This window comes from Trichosurus vulpecula, chromosome 2 (genome assembly GCF_011100635.1).
Source record: "Trichosurus vulpecula isolate mTriVul1 chromosome 2, mTriVul1.pri, whole genome shotgun sequence".
Classification (NCBI taxonomy): Eukaryota; Metazoa; Chordata; class Mammalia; order Diprotodontia; family Phalangeridae; genus Trichosurus; species Trichosurus vulpecula.
In genome coordinates, this window is record NC_050574.1 from 28507744 (window position 1) to 28531411 (window position 23668).

Here is a 23668-nt window from a genome sequence, read left to right on the forward strand (position 1 = left end):
TCTACACCTGCATTATCCTAACCAATGTGGAAATAGCACTGGTTTGGAAGTCCATTTCTGCCTCTTCTGCTCACTACCTGTGTGACCTTGGATAAGTCATTTAACCCTGTTTGCCTCAGTTTCTTCTCCTGTAAAGTGATGGGGTTCACCTAGATGGCTCGTGGGGTCTCTTCCAGCTATGACCCTATGTCTCTCCAGCCTGTAGGAAAATCATTTGGGTTTTTTTTTTGTTGTGAAAGACACTCTTGGAGAGCTTGAGAAGCAACTGTATTTCTGAGCCATATTCCATAGTGACAAGAGCAACATTTTCCTCCTTCTCCTTCCAAAGCCTTGGTTGGGAGCCCCTGAGGCAGGGAGGGAGGAAGAGAGGGAGCTGGTAGCCATCTGGGGGCGTGGACTTTGTAACCCTGGGAATCTGGACGTGTGCTGACTAGAAAGTTATTCCCACCCACCCCTGCTCCATCCCTCCTTCCATTAGAATGAGACAGGTCTGGGGGCCAATTTGGAATCTGAGAAACTGGGTTCAGATTCGACTCCAGTCCTACTCTGTGTAACTCATCATCTCTCCTCTCTGGGCTTATTTCTTTTTTGGTAGAATGAGGGGTTTGGACCAGGGGCCACCCATGGTACAATCCAAAGAGAAGACTCTTTGAAAGGTGGGGTAGGAGGGAGCCTGGGACAAATTTCAATGACAGAAATTGCCCAGAATCAGAAGGTGGAGTTTCGTGTGGTAGCGTGTGCTGGGAGTAGCAAGGAAGCCACTGTCTTTGGATCATAGTGTGTGTGGAGGAGAGTGAGGTGTAAGAATACAGTTTAAGTAAGGAAGGCATTGGGTTATGAAGGGCTTTCAAAGCCAAACAGAGAATTTCATCTTTGATTATACAAGTTAATAGGGAACCAATGGAATTTATTGAGTAGGGGAGTAATATGGCCAGACTCACGGCCTTAGGAAGATCAGCCATTGAGGATGGTCTGGAGTGGCAGGTTAGACCAACAGAAGGCTCTTGCAATAGTCCAGATGTGAAGTGATGAAGGTGTTGGCTGTATGAGTGGAGAGAAGGGAACATGTATAAGGGAGGTTAAGAAGATAGAAACTCTGGGACTGGGCAGCTGATTGAATATGGGAGATAAGAGTGAGGAGTAAAGGATCAGTTGTGAGCCTTAGATGAGTAGGAGAAGGGTTGTGCCTTTGACTCTTTGACACTAACAGGAAAGTTCATAAGAGGGGATTGTTTGGGGAGAAAGATAATGAATTTGGTTTTGGGCATGTTGAGTTTAAAATTTCTACAGGACATTGAGTTTGAGATGTCCAATAGACAGCTGGAGATTGGAGGCTGGGGGTCAGCAGAGAAGTTAAGGCTGGGTAGGTGGATTTGAGAACCATCAGCACAGAGCTGATGATTGAATCCATGGAAGTGGATGAGGTCACCAAGTGAGGTGCTATAGAGGGAGAAGAGAAGAGGGCCCGGGACAGAGGCCTGGGGAACACCCATAATTAGCGAGTGTCACCTGCAAGAAGATCCAGCAAAGTGACCGAGAAGGAGCCATCACATAGTTCCGTCTCATACTTGTCTATTCCTGCCTGTCTGAGCTTTAGAGTTACATATAACCAGTTATTATCATTTTGTTTACACCTTTATGTTCAATGGACTTCATATAGAAATAAATAATGATTATTATTTCAAGGCTGTTGCCTTGAACATGGCCTTCAAGGCCATGTTGCCATAGAGAAGATGTTGGCTTCGGAGCTAGAAAGGCCAAAATTTAAGTTCTATCTGACACATGGCTATGGGAATTAAATCCCTCCAAAGTCACTGAGTGAGTGAACATAGAGAAAGAAGAGCAAAGGTCCTGTATCAGAACCGTGGGGTACACCCCCATTTAGAGGATTTGATTTGGAAGATGTACCAACCCAATGCACTGAGAAGGAATGGTCAGACAAGAGGAGAAATGGAAATTCTATCTCTGCCTCTCAGTGCCCCCCCAAAAAAAACATTCTAGAAGAAAAGAAGTCACATATGAGTTGCTGATCTTTATTGGAGGATGGAATTTCTTTGCTGGGAACTCTAATGAAATTACAGGTTATTGTTGACAACGCCCTGCCTGGGACAGGGAAGCTCTGCGATGGCCTGATGGGGGCCATCTTGTTCTGTGGTTCTTCTGCAGAAGTCCTGGGGCAGTTGGAGGCAGGGAGGCTCCTGAAGCCCACCTCCATTCAAGTCTTCCCTCTGTAAGAGGGAGAACTCTCCTGCCTTGTCTGTAGGTGGGCTTGGGGGGCAAAGGGGAAAGGCCGTAGGACCGGCTCTGTCCCCTAACATTGACTCCTCTCTTAGCTAGCTCTGAAAGGAGCCATCCTGCTTTGTAATTGGGGAAGTGTTCCGAGTCTAGCCAACTCTTTGAAGGCACTCCTCTCCCCCATTGGCTGAAATGGTCATTCGGCAACTAGGTGGCACAGTAGATATAGCACTGGGCTTGGTTTCAGGAAGACTCATGTTCCTGAGCTCAGACACTTACTGTGTGACCCTGGGCAAGTCACTTAACCCCATTTGCCTCAGTTTCCTCATCTGTAAAAATGAGCCGAAGAAGGAAATGGCAAACCACTGGAGTATCTCTGCCAAGAAAACCCCAAATTGGACACGACTGAAAATGACTGAACAACATTGACCACAGGCAGAAACAAACATGTTGACAGCACCACCAGACCCAGGCCCCATCCATCAGTCTGTCAACAGGTGTTTATGAAGCACTTAGTATATGCTTGGCACTGAAAGAATAGAAACGTGAAACAGTCTGCCCTTGATGTGACACCGTTCTGTTGGGAGACAGCATGAAGTGTTCAGCACGTGTGGAGAGGATGGGTACAGATAAAATAAGGCGGCTACATGCATGAGCTGGATGACCCTGGGCAAGGCGCTTAACTTCCGTTTGCTTCAGTTTCCTCGACTATAAAACGGGGGTGATAAGAGCACCTCCCTTCCAGAAGGTTGTCGTGAGGATCAAATGAGATAATGATTGTACAGTGCTTAGCACACAGGGCCTGGAACATAGTAGGCGTAAATCTTAGCTGTTATTATGGTTATTAGAACAAGGTGCTTAAGCTGCATCTTGAGGGAGAGATGGATCCACTGAAGCAGAGGTAAGGAGGGAGGGCACTCCAGGAAGGGGAGATGGCCAGTGCAAATGAGTGGAGATGGGAGATGGAGTATTATGTGTGGGGAATGGAAAATAGGTCAAAGTAGCTGGTTGGTAGAGGGCATGAAGGGAGAGTCATGGCTAAGGAGGCTATAGATCCATCTATCTATCTATCTACCTACCTACCTTTCTACCTTTCTTCCTTCCTTTCTTTCTTTCCTTCTTCTCTTTCTCCCTTCCTCTCTTTCTTCTTGTCTTCCCTTCCCTTCCCTTCCCTTCCCTTCCCTTCCCTTCCCTTCCCTTCCCTTCCCTTCCCTTCCCTTCCCTTCCCTTCCCTTCCCTTCCCTTCCCTTCCCTTCCCTTCCCTTCCCTTCCCTTCCCTTCCCTTCCCTTCCCTTCCCTTCCCTTCCCTTCCCTTCCCTTCCCTTCCCTTCCCTTCCCTTCCCTTCCCTTCCTTCCCTTCCCTTCCCTTCCCTTCCCTTCCCTTCCCTTCCCTTCCCTTCCCTTCCCTTCCCTTCCCTTCCCTTCCCTTCCCTTCCCTTCCCTTCCCTTCCCTTCCCTTCCCTTCCCTTCCCTTCCCTTCCCTTCCCTTCCCTTCCCTTCCCTTCCCTTCCCTTCCCTTCCCTTCCCTTCCCTTCCCTTCCCTTCCCTTCCCTTCCCTTCCCTTCCCTTCCCTTCCCTTCCCTTCCCTTCCCTTCCCTTCCCTTCCCTTCCCTTCCCTTCCCTTCCCTTCCCTTCCCTTCCCTTCCCTTCCCTTCCCTTCCCTTCCCTTCCCTTTCCGTCTGACCTGAGACTCTTCTGTTCTTTCTCTCTGCTCTATTTGGTGCCTTTGTCAAGAATTTAATGATCATCTCCTCCAAGGCCCCAGATCCACCCTGCATACGCGCGCACACACATACACATACACACACACACACACACACACACACGCGCGCGCACGCGCGCGTGCACAGAGTCCTGAGACTCTTCTGTTCTTTCTCTCTGCTCTATTTGGTGCCTTTGTCAAGAATTTAATGATCATCTCCTCCAAGGCCCCAGATCCACCCTGCATACGCGCGCACACACATACACATACACACACACACACACACACACACACGCGCGCGCACGCGCGCGTGCACAGAGTCCTGTTTTCCCCTTAGGTCCAGTCCCACATGATCAGCTGTTTGTCGGCTCTAGACACCCCAGGGACAAAGCCTCCTGACACCCTAGGACGCGGGTGCTATTATTATGCCTGTTTTTCAGTTGAGGAAACAGAAGCAAACAGAGGTTTTTATTTTATACTTCACCTCTACATACTTGTCAAACACACACATGCCGTCTCCCCAAAAGAATACTAGCAGATTGAGTCTAGACGTTGCTTCTATACACACACAGACGTACATATACGTATAGGTGTATACATGTCATCTGCAGGGCTATGCTAAGTAAATGCCTGGCGAAGTCACCGAATGAGAGAACATAGAGGAAGAACGGAAGAGACCCCGGGTCAGAGCTTTGGGCTGCACCCCCATTGAGAGGATTTGGTTTGGAAGGTGTGCTGACACAGTGGACTGAGGAGTGGCCAGACTGGTAGGAGGAGAGCCACGAGCAGGCCCGAATGAGAGAAGAGGGGCAGCAGTCTTCAATACTACAGAGAGATCAAAGAGACCAAGGCTAAGAAAAGATGATTGGGTTTGACCACAAAGAGGTGGTTGGTTTCTTTGGAGAAGGCAGTTTCAGTTCAGTGGTGATACTGAAAACTAGGGAGAGAGAGAGAGAGAGAGAGAGAGAGAGAGAGAGAGAGAGAGAGGGAGAGAGAGAGGGAGGAGGAAACAGAGGCGTTGAGTGTCTTCTAGGAGCTTGGTGGTGAAAGGGAGGAGAACGATGCTAGGATCTGAGGCAAGTTTTCCAGGGATGAGGAAGACTTAGGTATGTTTGTAGGTAGTGAGGGAGGATTGAGGGTGTCAAGGGAGGGAGAGGGAGAAAGAGAGAGGGAGGGGTAGAAGGAGAAGGAGGAGGAGGAGAGGGAGAGAGGTAGAGAGAAGAAAAAGAAGGAGGAGGAGGAGAGGGAGAGAGAAGAAGAAGAGGAGGATGGAAAAGGAGAGGGAGAGGGAGGGAGAGGAGAGGGAGAAAGAGAGAGGGAGAAAGGGAACAGAGAGGGGAGGGGGGGAGAGAGAGAGAGGGAGGAGAGGAGAGGCAAGAGGAGGGGAGGGGAGAGGAGGAAGAGAGAGAAGATTATAAAGAGGGGGAATGATAGAGACAGTGGTCAGCTAGAGGAGGTAGGCGCATGTTTTGGGTTTGACCTTGGGAGGGAGAAGGGTGATCTCACTTTCAGAGATTGGGGTAAAGGAGAGAAGGAAGGCTGGAAGACTGGTGGGGGTGGTTCTGAGATGAAGAGAAGGGAAGAAGAAGGGCCTCATGGTAGGCCGATGAGCGCTGTCAGGTCTCTGTCCCCAGGGCAGAAGGTACTTGTAGATTTTGGCTAGCTCTGGACTAGGTCCCCAAGCTCTTTCTGCATCAAAAGCCATAGGAAGGACGGGAGTCTGGTCATCTGACCTCAAATTATTCTTTGTTGACAAAATGAAAATCTTCCCAAAGAAGAGAGATGGGCTGTTTAGGTCTGAGTTTTTTTCCAAGACTAGATCCTTCATGCCAGATGCAGGGAACACAGTTAATGGCTGAGAAACCTTCCCCACAGCCTGGGCATGCCCCCCCCCCCATGACCCATGTGGCTTCTTAGGTCTGGGGTGGCTTCTGTCATCACCTGTAGGTTTGGGGAGAACAAGGGCCCTGGAGCATGGGGGTATGTTTTGGGGGGTTGTCTCTGATCCAGTGTTTTTAACACCTCCTCTTCCTCGCCCCAACCCTACTCTGGATAAATTCTAACCCAGGGCTCCTTTGGGTTGGCCTCATGAATGTGCTACCGCCCTCCCGCCTCAGCCTTCCCCTCAGAAAAATGGGTGCAGGACAGCTGCTCCCCTAGGAAAAGGGGTTACATCCCATCCAGAGCAGTTGGCAAGACCCTCAAGGCATCCAGAAGGCTAGCCAGGAGGGAGTAGCAGCTTTCTTGTGGGGAGCCAAGTCCTCTGGACTAATTAAGCTAGAGGCATGCATTTCAGGGAGCCAGAGAATGCCTGTCTGACAAAAGCATTTCAGGCACTTACTCGAGGAGCAGTGAGCACAGAGGGTTGATGGCTTCCATATGGGGTTTCTGTCAGCCCCAGAGAAGATACTGGGTTTAGGGGACGGCTTGGGTCTAGAGGTGCAGCAGGCCTACCCCATCCAGTTGAGGACAAATGTCTGTATTTCTGCCCCCCCCCCACCCAGAGGCCCAAAGGAGACCTCGGACCTGACTGGACCCCTGGACCAGGAACCCCAAATCCCTCCTCCCCTTTCCCCCCCACCCCGAGCCTGCCCTCTCCTGAACCCCCTAGTCAGGCACCGGTCATGGGAAGAAGCAGTTCATCCAAACCCCAGGAGGTGGTTTTTTAGTCCACAGAGCTGCAAAGTTAAATTCCTCCCAATATATCACAAAGGGGTGTTGAAATGATTGTCAAAGGGTGAGTAATCAGCTGCTGTAGCTAAAGCTGGGGTAGGGGTGGGAGGGGAACAGCTTGCTTGAACTTTGACCCAGCTGTAAAATGAATCTTAATGAAATGCCTGATCATTATCCAGTGCCTGTTGGGGCAGCCAGTCAGTCATTAAGTCAGCAAGCATATACTAGGCACCTACTGTGTGCCAGGCACTATGAAAAAGGCAAACCCCCCCCAATATTATGGGCATACAAACAGCTGTGTGCAAACACTGTACTACTCTTACCTGTGTTTAGAATTCTTGAGTCCAGTAGTGATTTCATCTTTTGTCTTTGTTCCCATAGCACCAAGTTTATTCCTTCATTTAATAAATTAAACTAACATTCAATAAATATTTCTTAAGGTCCTTCTATGTTGCAGGCACTGTACTAGGTATTGGGAATATAAAGGCAGAAATACAATGGGCCCTGCCCTCAGGGAGCTTACTGTTTCTTCTCTCAGGGATTAAATGAGTTGCCCATGGTCACATAGCTAGGAAGTGTTTGAGGCTAGATTTGAACTCAGGTCTTCCTGACTCAGTCTAGGTCTGTTCACTCAACCTCCCCCTTAGAGTCATTGTAGTGTTCCATTAAGATAGCCTAGACCATAGGTTCCCGAAGTGGGTGATACCACCCCCTAGCGGGTACTGGAACAATGGGGGGGAATGGTAGCATCGGGTACAATTGTGGGGCATTGAATAAAAATAAGGGGGCGGTGGAAGTGTAAGGAAAGAAGAGAAGAGAATTTTGAAAAACAGTCCATAGGCATTTCATTTGTTGTGTAAGAGTTAAAATTGTGATTATATTATTTTCCAAATAAACACACAAAAAGGCAAGTTATAACTGATTGGTGGTCAAGTCTGCTGACAGGTCTTAATAAGCAAGTGTTGGCAAGCAAGAATGTTGGGAAGTCCAGCATGCATTGGCAGGAACATGTGCATGTAATGACTTGTTTACAATATGATGCTATATGGTTACGTGATGCTGTGTTGCATCATGAAAATTTCAATGCAGGAAAAAGCCCACAAATTTACGATGTATTTTAAAATTTAAGATGTGTCATTTTATGTTTTTTTGAAATGACACAGATTTTCAAAAAAAAGCATTAAAAGGTCAAAGAAAGTAGATTTCTAGGGGGGCACTGAGTAATTTTTTTGAAAAAGGGCTTATAGGCCAAATGTTTGGAAACCCCTGATCTAGACAGAGCACTTTGTAAACCCTACATGCTACAGGAATGTTAGTATTGGGGGTGTTCTTTAGGCCAGGGACCCTAGCACCCCAGGCTCTGACTGGTAAACTTTCCCTTTCTTCTGCTCTGGCCCACCACGCCCCACTTCCCTCCAATTCTCGCTTCCCCTCCATATGTTATCTTTCCCCCATTTAAGCATAAGCTCTTTGAGGGCAAGATCTGTCTCACTTTCTTATTTTTGTATCCCCTGCACTTAGAACAGTGCCTTGCATACAGTAAACACTTAATAAATGATTTTTTTCTTTCATTCATAGTAATGAAAATAATTGATACCACAAGGAGACAATGTAGGAGGATGTTAGTTGTGGTTGTTGAATGAATGGATGAATGAAGGTAAGCGTGCTGTAGACTGGGGCAGGACACAGTCTCTGCACTTGGGTCCCCAGAAAGCCAAACAAAAGGCAGTTTGGGTAGAAAAGGTTGTCCATTCAGTCCAGCTGCCTGGTTGACTGCCACAAGGCCCTGTAGATGTTAGGTGATTCACAAGTCAGGGCAGGGGGCAGCTCTCGGGTTTCTCAGCCAAGTCTGTGGGTGCTACTGCCCTGGCATGGAGAGAGGCCTTGGAAAGTGGTGATATTGGACTGGCTGGAGGGCCTGAGCCTGCTTTTCCTAGCATAGGTGTGCCCCAGGGCCACACTCACTGGACCTTGCAACCCTGTCACTGGCAGTGAAGCTTGGAATGGACCTTCCCCTGTTCCCACTCTGGGCAGCCAGAGGCCTGTCCTCTGCCAGCGAGCGGGCTGTGAAAGCAAAGGACCATTTTCTTCCTCCACCCAGCAGAAGAGGCTGGAAGCGAGGCCTTCATCTCAGACTCCGATTTCAGACTCCGCTGGGGACAGCCAGTCCGGGGACTGGAGACCCCAGGTGGTTTCTTACCTCTCTTTTCTCTAGAGCTGGCAACTCATTCTTCTCCAGGCTTGGAAGCCAAACCCTATGTCCTCATCTCATAAACCATGGGCCAGATTCTCACCCTATGTAACTCTCTAGGAATTCCCAGAAAATTCCCATCACTAACCTCAGAAGGTCTGGACTTGGGTTTGCATTCCAAGGGCCCTAGTAGAGATTATGCGAAAGGGGCAGGGTCTAGCAAGATGGCCTTTGTCTCAGGACTGTGGACACAGGGCCTTGGGTTTGAGGAGACCCTCTCGGGACCCTCAAGAGACTTCGCCTTTTCAATGAAATTCAGATGAGATACCTTTTTGGGAAAACATGCCACTATCCTGGTTTTGCTTTAAATAATACTTTTAGGATTTACATGGACTTGTTTCTGGTACAAATTGGCTCACATTATAGTTGTATTTGTAACAGAAGATCAGAGATTTGGAACTGGAAGGGACCTTAGAGGTCATTTAGTCCAACCCCTTCACTTGACAGATGAAGAAACTGAGTCCCAGAGAAGAGAAGGGACTACAAGGTCATAATAGTGGAAAGTGCTGGATCTAAGATTTGAACCCAGATCCTCATGACTGCAAATATAGTAACCTTGCCACCAGCCTTTGGTGCCTCATGCAGCTCTGGAAGTGGCTCACTCTCAGGGTTATGGAGGATGGGATTGGTTTTCTGTCTTAGCTTCATTACCAGGCTGTAGAATGTCTAGTCTGACCTATCCCCAAGAGAACAAAACTTTCTTCAACAGCGTTCTCATACAGAAAATCTCATACAGATTTTGCTCAAAGACATCCAGGGAAGGGGACCCCGTTTTTCTCAAGGATGTCCATTCTGCTTTGGAATGGCACTAATCATTAGGGTGTTCTTCCTCATACGAAGTTGAAATCTGCTTCCCTACACTTCCCACCCCATCATTCCTTGTTCAGCCCTCTGTGGCCAAGGAGGGCAAGGCCAATCCTTCTTCCCAGGTGACAGCCTTCAAATACTTGAAGACAGGGCCTATGTCTTCTCTTTTCTACAATAAAAACCCCTAGCTCCTTCCAGTCCGTAGAATTCAATTGATTCTTCACCTTTCGCCCATTTCAATAGATTTATAGTTGCAGAGGCCTATCAGGGCTTGATTTAAGCACCAACTTCTTACCAATTTGGGCTATCCCGAAGGGCCACCTTTGGAGGGACTGGGTTTTCCATCTAGGAAGTGATTAAAGTGATTCAATCCCTAGGTACAATGGAGAGGAGCTTCTTGCTCAGATACGGGTAGTACTGGATAGGACCACTGGGGTCCCATTCCAGTGGGACCTTCTATCCCTCTAGACAATATGGCATGATCCTGAGAACTCCATCATTCTGTCTAGGATTATGGGTTCAAAGAGTGTTGAAAGAATGCAAGACGTAAAGCAAGGCTGACCTTGAACTTGAAGGGTTAAAACGTGGCCACCTTCAAAGCAACTTGGTTCTAAAGCTCTGAGGCTGAAATTCACTGGTTTAGAACCTGTTTGGGTCAACTATAATGAGCAAGGGATAATTATGATTTTTCTTGGTCCAAAAACAGAAGGGAGACTTTCCATTCTGCATTGAAACAGTACAAGTTCTTCCTTTTTTTCTCCTCTCATCCTGTTTTTATTACAAAGAAGTTTCCAAAGTTCCTTCCCTCCCAGTACAAGTTCTTTCTTACATTCCAGTAGAGATATGAGAAAAAAAGCAGGCAAATGGGGGGTGGGTAAGGTGACTGTGCAAATACACCCATGTGCACAATTATTGTTTCTGTAGGGGATATAGAACCATATTTACAAATGTCTCATGTGCAAGTCATGCATCCCTGAGAAGTTTGGCATTCATCAATTTTTGGTAATTTGAGTCACGTTGGAAATAGTCAGGCTCTCTCTAGGATTCTTCTTATTTCTATGGTGCTTTCTATGGTCCCTTTTTCATCACCTTCATCACCTCTAGCTTAATTTGTGCTGATATCTTTTGTTTTTCAACACCTTCATCTCCAGATATATCCTTCCCCTTCTCTACCCAGTGAGGAATCCTTTGAAAATAAAAGAATTAAAAAGGGAAAAGAAAAAAGAAAGAACTCAGCAAAGTCTGACAGCACATGCAACTTTCCATGCACATAACTCTCCACCTGTGCCAAGAAAGGAAGGAGGCACATTTTCTCCTTTCTTCTTAATTCAATTTTATTTTCAGTTCTGAATTCTTTCTTTTCCCCTACCCCATTGGAAAAGCAAGAAAAACAAAATTCATTTTCATTTTTAAAAAAATTCAATTTTATTTTCTTCTTCAAGGGAGAGTTTGGTCAATATAATTACACAGTGTTCTGATTTCATTTTCATTTCCACCATAGTCATTATGAGTATTATTTTCCTGGGTTTGCTTTCTTTAGTTTGCGTTGGTTCATATAAATCTTCTCATGCTTTTCTGTGTTCTTTGTATTTTTAAGTGTGTGATAATATTTAGGGGCATAAGCCCCTAAATTTTATAGATAATAGATAATATTTAGGGGTACAAGCCCCTTATTTTATAGATGAGCACTCTGAGGTTCAGAGAAGACCCATGACTTGGCCCCAGTTACACAGATGGTAAGTGTTTCAGCCAGAATTCAGTTGGAGTCTCCTAATTGCAGGGTCTATGCTTTGATACCTCCCTAGTTAAAGAAACAGTTAAAGGATTGCTCCTTAATGGGAAAAATATCAATCTTTACTCTCCACCTTTGCCCTCCTCCCGTGTCCCATTTATTGTCTTTAAATATCCAGATTTCCATGTACCTAAATGAGTTTGATGTCGGAAGATCTGCATTCAAATTCAGACTCTACTATTTGCTATGTGACCCTGAGAAAGTCACATCCCTCATTTGGGCCTTAGTTTCCTCACCTGTAAAATGGATTTTGTTTTTCTTGTTTTTCTAATGAGGTTGGGGGGAAGGGAAAGAATTCAGAACGGAAAATAAAATTGAATTGAGAAGAAAGGAGAAAATGAGCCTCCAGATGACTTTTGGAAAGAATACAGCGGAACCTGGCTTCAGATCCTACATGTCAAACTTATCTGTGTAACCACGGGCAAATCATTTCACCTCTCGGGCATCTGTTTCCTCCTTTGTAAAATGAAGGAGTTAGACTGGATAGCTTCTGAAGTCCCTCCCAGCTCCTTCTCTATGAGCTGATGTCCTCCAAGGTCCTGCCCCACTCTGAATCTACAATCCGTTGGATTTTTCAAGAGCATGATTTGGTCTTAGATGTCGATGTGTTCAACCAGACCTGGAGGGAGGGGTTGGGGAAGGTGGCCAGAAGTGGGTTTGCAGAGGTGGTGGGCTGAGGGGTGGGGACCCTTCTGGGGGACCTGGGATCAGGCTGGGCGGGCCAGGGTCCCGAGCCTCCGTCACTGCTGACTCTCTTACCTTCCGCAGATGTGAACGAGTGCGAAGCCGAGAATGGGGGCTGTGAGTACCAGTGTTGCAACACCATTGGCAGCTTCTACTGCAAATGCCCAGATGGCCGGAAGCTACGGGAGGATAGGAAGGCCTGTGAAGGTAGGACCAGAGGGAGCAAGCTCTCTCTAAGGGGATGGTGTGGACCGTTGCTTTGAGCTTGGGCGGCTCCTGTCCACACTTGGAGGGCAGAGGTCTGAGCTGCTCAGACGACCTGTCATCATCAGGAAATGGAGGTTATTTCCTGACAGATCCCACCTTGTAATTGGATCTCTTAAGAGTCAAAACTTGAACCCAGATCTTCTGACTTTCTACCCGCTATCCCATCCTGCTGTTGTCTTTCCTCTGTGATATGTTGCCTCCCCTTGTACATAGTAGGTTCTTGTTAAATATTTGTTGAATTGAATTCAGTTAATCAAATCAGCATTTATTAACTACCTACTATATGCCAGGCAGTGAGCAGTAATGGTGATATGTAGACAAAAACAAAGCGTCTTCTGCCCATGAGAAGCTTATGTTTCATGGCTGGAAATACTATGTACACAAATAAGCAAACAGATAAAAATTCCATTGGAAGTGTATAAAATAAAAGGTAATTTCAGAGGGAAGAGGCACTAGTCAGTCAACTAGCACTTAATTGTTGTATTGTATCAAGTTGGGCTCTTAGCACTTGTTCAGCCCAGTGCCCTTGAAGAGTTTAGCCTTTATTTCCTTGATTAAATTAGGAGTCCTAGATGACCTCCTTGCCTCAAGGGAAAGCCTAGTTTACATGGGTTTGAGTGACATATTCGTGACATCAGAGGCTATAGACCACGTGGGTTTAAGTCACATTTTTGTGACGATTTTAGGTCACGTGGGTGAGTTGCTTGTGTGACTCACCTTTGACCCTGAACAAGATATATAAAACCAGAGATTGGCTTTCTTTTTTTGGAGCTCTGACCCACAGCAGCAGTGGTGTGTGACTCTAGGCCAGTCGTCGTTATGAGCTCCCCAGCTTTGAAGAAATCCCCAATGTTCAGACTTTGTTAAACTCTGGTAACTATGCAATGAGATTTGAATCAGACAAGGTCTGTCTGTTGATGTTTGTAACTTGTTTGTATTTGCTCTGAAGCTCAGGGTGCTGGCTTTCCCCCCTGAACTAAGTGAGTGATATTTGTATGCTGGATTAAAGTAAGATTGTTAACCCCTTAACGTTGCTTTCCTTAGTAAAGCAGATCAAAAGAACCTGGGCTTGCAGCGTTCTGTGTGCTGGTTGTTGTTGGTTTTATACCACCACAGCAGTTGCTAGCTGGATTGTTGAAACAACTGTGTGCCAGGCATACCAGCACCTATGGGGAAAGGAAGGAGTGAAATGAATTGAATTGAAGATTCTATCTGGAATTCTCAACCTAGGATCCACGAACATTTAAAAAATATTTGAATGAGTGTCGATCAACACAACTGGTTTCCTTTGTGATTTTCTTTATTATTTTCTATATTTAAAAATATGGTCCTGAGTAGGGAGTCCCCAGCCTGCCCAAGGGGTCCAGGACACAAAAACGTTTTCCATACATGGTTCTGAGTCATAAGATCATGAGTTTAGACCTGGAAGGGCCTCCCAAGGCATCTAGGCCAACTTGAACTTGAAAGAGGGGTCAGAGGAGAAGAGATAGGAATGATTCTGGGTCTGCAGAGCTGGAAAGAATGGCTTTTATTGAGGCCTGGAAGGGGAGGCCAGAGGGATGGAGCACGGTGTGGGGAGGCTGCTGCGTGTCATATGTGTGTGTGTGTGTGTGTGTGCGCGCGTATGCGTGCACACATGAAGGGATCAGGACGAGGCTGCAGGGCATTGGGAGGGACATGTGAGGAGGAGGTGGGATATGAGCCAGGGGGTGGGCCAGGGGGCTCAGAGGCAGAGGGATAGAGTTGACTGTGTTGGAGCAGCACAGTCCTGTATGAGGGGTCACAGCTTTGCAGGCAGGGGAGCTGGGTTCCAATTCTACCCTGGCACTGATACCTTGTCTCCGGGCTTCGTTTTCTGGTTGGACTAGATGACCTGGAAAATCTCTTCTGGCTCTGACTAGATGACACTCTGAACTTCTCACCTGCTTCTGCAGTACCCTGGGAAAGCCCCTTAACTCTCTGGGAATCAGTCTCCTTCTCTGTAAAATGAGGCAGTGGGACTGGAGGATCCCCTGGGGCTCCTTCCAGCTCAAAATCTGTGCTGGGTGATCCTGTGGGGAATGAGAAGGGCAGAGTAGCTGTGTGCACTGAGGGTGAGGAGGGAGGTTTGCCAGCATTAGAGAGCAGAGGGTGTGTGCATGTCTATATGTGCATATAGACATGCATGCACACATGTGTTTATATGACATAGCATGTGTTGGTGTGTATGGTATCTGCACGTGTGTGTTTGTGTGTGCACGTGTGCTTGTGTACATGTACATGTGTATGCATGCATATTTGTGTATATAGATTGCATGCGTGCATGTGTTTACAAAGCATTCTATGTGTGCTGGTGTGAATTATGTGTGTACACCTATGTTTATGTGTGCATGTGTATTTTGTGTGTGCATGCATTGTACACATAGATGTATACATGTGACTGTATGTGATTGTGTGTGTGCACATGCATGTGCTCTATCCTTTGTGGCCCTGGGGGACATGCATTTCCCAGCTCAGGGCAGACCATATTTCTCAGGGCCCTCGTCATGTTCTGACCACACGTCAATCAGATCTAGAACACGGAGTGAGAAAGCGTCCTCTGAGAAAGGGAGAACAGACAGAGAGAAGGATGAGGGAACGGCCCCCAGAAAGGGCCAGATTGTGGGAGCCGGTCACCAAACACCCGAGAAGGTCCCCAGCGAGCCCAGCAGACACATTCCTCACCAGCGTTTCTGGGATTCTATCACCCGCTCCCCTGGCCCGGGTGGACCCCAGACCCTACTTGTGCAGAGCTCCAGAGATGGGGAGGGGGGGCAAGGGCATCTGGTTTCCCTCTCCCCTCCAGTCAGATAATCTGTGATTATCTCATTTCTCCCAGACTTCCTCTCTGAAAGTGAACTGGACCAATGTTCTCACCCTAGGAATGTAACGGCTCCGTCTGTGCCCGCTGACAGCTGGGAGTCATCTGTCGGGGGGACCTAGAGCTCCTTGTGGAGTCTGGGAGCGAGCCTGAGCCTGTCTTCTGGAAGACGTCTCCCAGCTAGGGGCCTGGGGAAGGCGAGGGAAGGCAGGGAGACTTGACCTTGGTCTTTTTTTGTTTTGTTTTGTTCCCAGCTGTGGCCTGTTTTACTTAGATCTCTAAACTTGATTGGAAGACAGGTGGGGAACTATGGGTATGCTGCCCTGCATACGACATCAGCCTGATTTGATGTGTTGGTCAATGCTGCTGAATTATTTTTTTTTCTCTTTTTTATCCTTTGTTATAAGGAACAGCTTCCTGGGATGGGGAGGGGGAGGATTTTATCAGGAAACCAAGCTCAGATAGGTCCAATTTTTATAAAAGGTGATCAGGAGATAGGAGGTAGATGCAGAGTTGGCAGGGGGAGGGCTGAGATCAATGGTCCTCGTCACCCCCTCCCAGGGCCCTCTCTTCCATCAGGGAGTGAGGGGACTGCTTGGCAGGAAGAGGAGGCAGTCCTCTCCGGGTTTCCATTTTCTCCTCTAAAACTGTCCCCCCAAACCCACCTTCCCATGGGACAGTTCACTCTAGGAGCCGTAGAAAAAGTAACCGGACAAAAGAAGGCCTGGCAGGGGAAGGGGGGCAGCTTTCTCCTGGTATTTTAAGCTCCATCATGGGAGAGAGAGATTGGATTTGTTCTATTTGGCCCAAGAAGACGGAACCCGGAGCTAAGTGGACTTCGCTGTCCTGTCTGCTCCAAGTAGAGTCTAAGCTCCCTGAGGGCAGGGCCTGCTCGTTGTTGCTGTTGTCTGGTCTATAGCAACCAGTACAGTGCCTAGAACACGTTGTGTCCTAGCTGCTTAATAAACATTTGTTGAACTGAATTAAAGTGCCTTGTTAGACTATCTGGCCTCAGAGGTTCCTTCACCTTCTGAGACTATTACTCTGGGAACAGTGTCGTTGCTCAGTCACATCTGACTCTGCATGACCCCAGTTGGGCTTTTCTGGACAAAGATACTGGAGCGGTTTGCCTTTTCCTTCTCCAGCTCCTTTTACAGATGAGGAAACTGAGGCAAACAGGGCAAAGTGACTTGCCCAGGGTCACCCAGCTAGCAAGTGTCTGAGGCTGAATTTGAACTCAGAAGATGAATTTTCCTGACTCCAGGCCCGGCACTCTATCTACGGTGCCACCTGGGAATATTAGCTTGGTATAAATGTAGGAAATAAGAACAATGAGTAATTAAGAAGGAAGAACACCTATTACAATTTAAGAGACCAGGATTTGCTTTTCACAGAAGCTACTGGCTCCCTCTGTACTCATAGAACAAGTCACATGGCCCTCCTTGCCTCAGTTTCCCTATCTGGAAAATGGAAGCAACAGTACTTAAGTTCTATGCCCTCCTTCTCCTCCTCTCAGGGTCATTATGAACCTAAGCGAAATTGGGCAGTAGGGAAGGACACAAACAGGAGCCGTGTCATGGAAGAGCTACTGTTGAAATATTCATCTCACCTTTTCTCTGCCAATTATCCCGGGAGCCATGTGGCACAGTGCTTTGAGCAGGGGCCATCAGGAAGGGCCTGGGACGGCCGTGCTAAGGGAGGGGGACGCCTCTGGCTCGCTGACTTCAAATCCAGACTCTAATAAGAAAGCCCTAAATCAGCCAACACCTTCGTGTTTAAAAATAAAAGGAGATGTTAAAAGACATGGGGACGGGATCCCGAGCGCCAGAGGAAACCCTGGACTGAAATGGAGTAGAACGGAGGATTTGTGGTCGCTGGGTATTTTATGTTTGGGAGAGGCTGCAGGCAGAGTGCTGGTCTGGCACTGGGGAGAACCTGGGTGTGAATCCTGCCTTTGAGATGTGTGAAAGTCACTTTGTCCATCCAAGCCTCAGTTTCTTTATCTGGAAACTGGGGGCAGTAATATCTGTCATACTTACTACCTCACAGAACTACTTAGCACAGACTCAGATGTCTGTTAAGTGCTTTGTAAACCTTTTGTTGTTCAGTTGTATCCAGTTCTTCACGACCCCATTTGGGGTCTTCTCAGCAAAGATACCAGAGTGGTTTCCCATTTCCTTCTCCAGCTCATTTACAGATGAGGAAACTGAGGCAAACGGGGTTAAGTGACTTACCCAGGGTCACACAGTTAGTAAGTGTCTGAGGCCACATTTGTACTCAGGTCTTCCTGACTGGCGCTCTGTTCACTCTGCCACCAAGGTACCAATATAAACCTTAAGTTGGTACCTAAATGGTGATTTTATTTGACTTTAATTATTTTATTTTATTTATTCTGAAATACATCCATCACTCCTTTAAAGAAGATGATGGTGCTATAAGGAAGTGGGGTACCTCTACCACCTCTATCATCGCCCCAGAAAGCCATCTACTGCGGGCTTGCTGCAGAGAACCTGGGTTTCTCCTTGTGCCCCACCCCTTACCCCCAAGGTCTTTGTGGCCAGCGAGAGGGGCAGGTTTGTAGGGTCATTGCACATAAGACCATAGCTCCAGAGGGGACCAAATCCAGCTCCTTCAGTTGATAGATGAGGAAACTGAGGCTCAAAGTCACACAAGTAGGAGGTGTCTGAGGCTGGATTTGAACCCCAGACTTCTCGGCTCCAACTCCATTGCCCCGTGGCTTACTCCATCCTACTTCACAAAGCCAACCTGCCCTGGGGGCAGCCTCCAGCGTGGCATTGTGAAAACACCACTGGATTTGGAGTTGGAGGACGTGGCTTCATGTCCTGACTCTGCTGCTCATTACCTGCGTGACCTGTAAGATGAAGGGTTAGACAACCCCTCTGATCTTAGGAGTGCAGGTTCTCTTGGGGCGCATGTGTGTTGTGTGTGCATACAGTCCTGGTGTGGGAGCTGACTGTGGGCTGTAAAAGAGGGATTTGTCTCTGAAGACAACTTCGGAATGCTGATCTTGGACCCTGGTGGGGAGGTGGAGGTGGGGAGAAGGGACACCCTATTGTGTGTAGCTGAGAGCTGGCACATGTCCCTTCATAATTGTGGACTCACCGAATTTGAGGAAAAGTGAGAGGTACCTAACTTGATTTATCCCTGAAGATGTAACTCCTTTATGTCATATTCAACAACTGATCATTCAAACCCTACGTAAGGATCTCCAGCAGGTGGTGGGACAGGGGAGATGGGGGCACCTGCCTCCCCTGGAAGCCCATCTCTCTGTTTGGGAGTCTGTTTTGTTACATCAAGCCCAAATTTGTCTCTCTGCAACTTATACCACTGCTCCTAGTTCAGTAATTTATCAGCCAATTGACAAGCATTTGTTAAGTGCCAATTGTGTTCCAGGCACTGGGCCTGGAACCAGGCCCTTGCCAAGCTTACATTCTGTTTATTTTGTTTATGCTGTTTTGGAGGGGGGGAAGGCAAGGCAATTGGGGTTAAGTGACTTGCCCAAGGTCACACAGCTAGTAAGTGTGTCAAGTGTCTGAGATTGGATTTGAGCTCAGGTCCTTCTGACTCCAGGGCCAGTGCTGTGCCACCCAGCTGCCTCTGCTCACCATTTCTTATAGCACAGTAGTATTTCATTACAGAATGCAAGTTGGGACAGCTGGGTGGTGCAATGGAGTAATTCTACAGACTCCCTCAAATGATCTCAGAATTGTCAGGTGTTGCGGAACACACCTGTGATTCCTGTTACCAGTGGGTCGAGACTGAGGGTCTCATGAGCTTGGGAGTTCTGAGCTACAATGGGCTACTCTGGCTGTTTGCAGTAATTAAGTTGGGCATTAATATGGTGAGGCCTCAGAAGAATGCCACTGCGTTGGAAGAGGAGCAGGTCAGCTCTCCCATACTGGTCATATTGAGATGAGACCCATGAGTGGCCCCTGCACTTCCTACCTGGGTGAGTTAGGAAGACTGGGTAGTTTTAAAAAAAATCACTGAATCGTAGAATTTGAAGGAACTCAACCAACATCTAATTCACCCTATAAATGAAGAAATCACCATCACAATACACCTGATAAGTGATTAACTAGCCTCCATTTGAAGACTTCTAAGGAGGGAGGAGCCCAACACCCTTAAGGCAGCCCAAGTCACTTTGGAACAGCTCCTCTCCTTGTTAGGACCTTTTAGGAAGCTTGAGCTTCTCTCCTACCTCTCCAACTGGAATAAGCTCACCACCCAGAGGGTGGGCTCCAAGACCTGCCCACCTGCCCAGAGAGACTTTCTTCAAGTCCCAGATAAATGCAAAGAGTGTTTCCCAATCCCTGTTAATTCTAGTGCCTTCCCTCTATCATCTTCAGTTTACTCTGTATCTTCATTATACATGGTTGTTTGCATATTATCTCCCCCCATTAGATTATAAAACTCCTTGAGAACATGGACTCTTTTACATTTTTTTTTGTATTCCTAGCACATACCCCAATGTATGTGGTACACACAGAAGGTGCTTAATAAATGCTTATTTCCTTCCTTTCTTTGTATCCCCAGTGCTTTGCACACAGTAGGTGCTTAATAAATGTCTGCTGACTTACTGATTTGTGTTCAGTAATTTCAGTCATATCTGACTCTTTGTGACTCCATTTTGGGGCTTTATTTGCAAAGATACTGGAGTGGTTTGCCATCTCCTCCTCCAGCTCATTTTACAGGTGAGGAAACTGAGGCAAACAGGGTGAAGTGACTTGCCCAGAGTCACACAGCTAGGAAGTGTCTGAGGCCAGATTTGAACTCAGGAAGATGAGACCTTAGTGGTTATCTTGTACAACTTGCTTCTTTTTTTCGGATGAATCATCTGAGGCTTGGACAGGCTGACTTGACCATGCTCATGCTGCTGGTAAGCACCAGAGGCAAGGTTTGAAAACAGGTCTTTCTGACTTCCAGGCCACCTGTCTACTAAGAAATAGCCTCCTTCTGAAAATCTGAGGCCTTTGCCTTCTCTTCATCCTCATGGCATTGTTTTGTGTGTGTGTGTGTGTGTGTGTGTGTGTGTGTGACCATTTAAGAATATAGAAACATGTCTACTGTTTTTTTTGTAGAGGCAGCTAGTTGACTCAGTAGAAGTCACTTCACCCTGTTTGCCTCAGTTTCTTCATCTGTAAAATGAGCTGGAGAAGGAAATGGCAAACCACTCCAGTATCTCTACCAAGAAAACCCCAAATGGGGTCACGAAGAGTCAGACACGACTGAAAATGACTGAACAACAAAAGGCATGAATGGACATTGGCTGCCCAACTCTGCCCAGGTTGGACCCTATCTGGAGTGCTGTGTTCAGCTCTACATGTAACATTTTAGTGCCATCTATCGGCATTGTAACCCATCACAGACTTAAGCTTGCCTTGGTGACTTTCCCCCTTTGGGTTATGGCTTGAGCCCTCACCCCTGTTGTGAGTAAGCCGGAGACCCCCAAAGTCAACTCAGGTTCAGATGTTTGGATACTACAGGGCCCACAGAATCTTACACAAACAATAGTAGTGTGGAATCAGCCAAAGCATTCAATTAGAACAGAAAAGCAAATGAAAAGCTTTAGAAAAGTTCTCAGCGGCTGTTTCCAGAATGAATGTATTGCTGCTCCCGACCCCTATCCAGGTTCTCCCCTACAGAAAGGGAAAGCAAGACAATGCCCTGGCCCCTGCGAGCCATCCACCCCTCCTAGGTCCTGGTCATTGCTTGACCCTCTGGTTCTGTTTCTCTACACACCACTAGAAGACTGTAGCGGTCCCCAGCAATATGCTTCACCACCTAGAGGTGGCTGCCCCAAGGTCAATCAATGCATGCCATGCCTGTTCCCCAACTTAACTCTCCACTCTTTTTAAAAAATGTAAATAGTATTTTATTTTTTCCAGTTACATGTTAAGACAACTTTCAACATTCATTTTTTTATAAGATTTTGAGTTCCAAAATTTTCTCCCTTGCTTCCCTCCCCCTTCCCCAAATCAGCAAGCAATTTGATATAGGTTATACATGTGCAATCATGTTAAACATATTTCTGCATTAGTCATGTTGTGAAAGAAGAAACAGAACAAAAGGAAAAGCCATGAGAAAACCAAAGAAAGTGACAATAACATGCATTCGATCAGCATTCATCTCCATCTGGATGTGGATACCATTTTCCATCATGGGTCTTTTGGAATTGTCTTAGATCCTTACATTGCTGAGAAGAGCTAAGTCTATCAAAGTTGAGCATCCCACAATGTCACTGTTACTTTGTCGTCCTGGTTCTGCTCTCTTCACTCAGCGTCAGTTCATCTAAATCTTTCCAGGGTTTTCTGAAGTCCTCCTGCTTATCATTTCTTACAGCACTGTAGTATCCATTACAATCATGTTCCATAACTTGTTCAGCCATTCCCCAATTGATGGGCATCCCCTCAATTTCCAGTTCTTGGCCACCACAAAAAGAGCTGCTATAAATATTTTTGTACATGCCAGCCCTTTTCCCTTTTTTATGGACTCTTTGGGATACAGCCCTAGCAGTGGGATTGCTGGGTCAAAGGGTATGTGCACTTCGGTTGCCTCCAGGGATAGTTCCAAATTGTGCTCCAGAATGTTACCTCTCCACCCATGGCAGGTCAGCACTCCCAGCCACCTAGTTTATTCATTCTCCCATGGTTCTCCTGAGTTTAATCCTTCCCCCCAAGGATTTTGTCTCTTCCCCATGACAGAATATTTTTTTTGTCCCATGTACCAGCCTCCTGCTTGAATGGGCCCAGTCGTCTTTAGAAGGGTAGATATATGATTATTCAATCAATCAAACATTTATTAAGCATTGATTGTGCGTCAGACATTGTGTGCTGAGTTCCATTAAGACATTCCTAAAGGAAGGTGTCCAAGATGGTGATGGGCCTGGAGACCACGTCATGCAAAGATCAGTGGAAGGAACTGGGCTTGTTTCACCTGGAGAAGAGACAGTGTAAGGTAGGGTAATAATAGGTGTTTTTGAATATTTGAAAGGGTGTCGTGGAAAAGGGATTAGGCTTGTTCTTCATGGCCTTATTACGCCCCTTTTTTGTCAAAGGTAGCACCATCTTTTCAGTTACCTGGGTTCTAGACTTCAGAGTCCTCCTCAATTTCTTCCTCTCACTCACATATCTGATCAGTTCCTGAAACCCGCCATTTTCCTCCATGTCCCACTTTGATTGATGCCCTCGTCTCGCCTGGGCCGTTGTAACAGTTTACCAACTGTTCTCCCCGCCACAAAGTCATCAGAGTGATCTTTCCTAAAATGAACGTCTGACAATGTCACCTTCACACTCAGTAGGCATCCGTGTGGCCCGGTGAATAGAGCGTTGGGCCTGGAGTCAGGAAGACCTGAGTTCAAATCCAGCCTCAGATACCTACTAGCTGTGTGACCCTGGGCAAGTCGATTTACCCTGTTTGCCTCAGTTTCCTCATCTGTAAAATGAGCTGGAGAAGGAAATGGCAAACCACTCCAGTATCTCTGCCAAGAAAACCCTAAATGGGGTCATGGAGATTTAGACATGACTGAAAAGACTGAACAACACATACCAACACTTTGGACTCAGTCTTCCCAACCCCAGGCCCAGTGCTCGGTCCACTTCCCCATATTGATGTGTTTTAGGGGCCTAAGGGGCCAATTCAACCAACACCTGGTTGCTGAAGGTAAGGAAGGAGCCAAGGCCGACTCCAGGGTTTCCAACCTGGAAGAACCAGGGAAGTTTGGAGGAGGAGTGGGCTTAGGGCTGCAGAGAATGGGTTCTCTTGGGCGCCGAGAGCTGGAGATGCTGATGGCACAGACGTCTCTCCCTCACCTCTCACATGTCATCAGTCACCAAGTTCTTCTGCCTCGGTTGGCCTGGCCCTTTTCCAAAGCTGATCTGGTTTGAACAAACATTTCTCTCTAGGCTGAAGTTGCTTTTGACCCACTGGGGGATTCCTGGAGGCCAGCCAGGCATTGCCAGGAGGGTGTTGGTGATTTCCCCTTCTCTTTTCCCACCAGCCGATGTCTTGAAATAGTAGGTTATAAATATGGATTGAGTCTCATCGACTTGAATTGAAATCCAAATCCACTGGCCTGATCTTTTCAGGTTTGAGAGGTCTGGTCGATTAGTCAGGGAACAAACAAACATGCCTGGCATTCGGCTTGGCTCGAGCCTTTCTTTTGGAGGCTGGGAAGTCTCAACTCTGGGGGCCAGAGGGAAGAAGCATTTTAACCCACATGTCGACTGTGATTTAAGGTCCACAAAATGTATTCCTCGTTGGATTGCCCTAACGGCCCTGTGGAGGGGGGCGCCATTATTGTGCCCGTTTTCTTGGGTTAATAAAATCTCTAGATGGGGAAACTGAGTCTCAGAGAGATTCCTAGTCAGCGTCTGAAGCAGGGCCAATTCTTCTGAT

The 23668-nt window shown here is 47.1% G+C and overlaps 1 protein-coding gene across 1 annotated transcript in view; it reads left to right on the forward strand.

Moving 5' to 3' along the window:
• MEGF6 (multiple EGF like domains 6) overlaps positions 1–23668 on the forward strand; it is a 384175-nt gene that overhangs the window by 189680 nt on the left and 170827 nt on the right. Inside the window, exon 5 of the mRNA XM_036746355.1 lies at positions 12229–12351. Within this exon, the coding sequence (XP_036602250.1) occupies positions 12229–12351 (123 nt within the window). The remainder of the gene's footprint in view (positions 1–12228; positions 12352–23668) is intronic.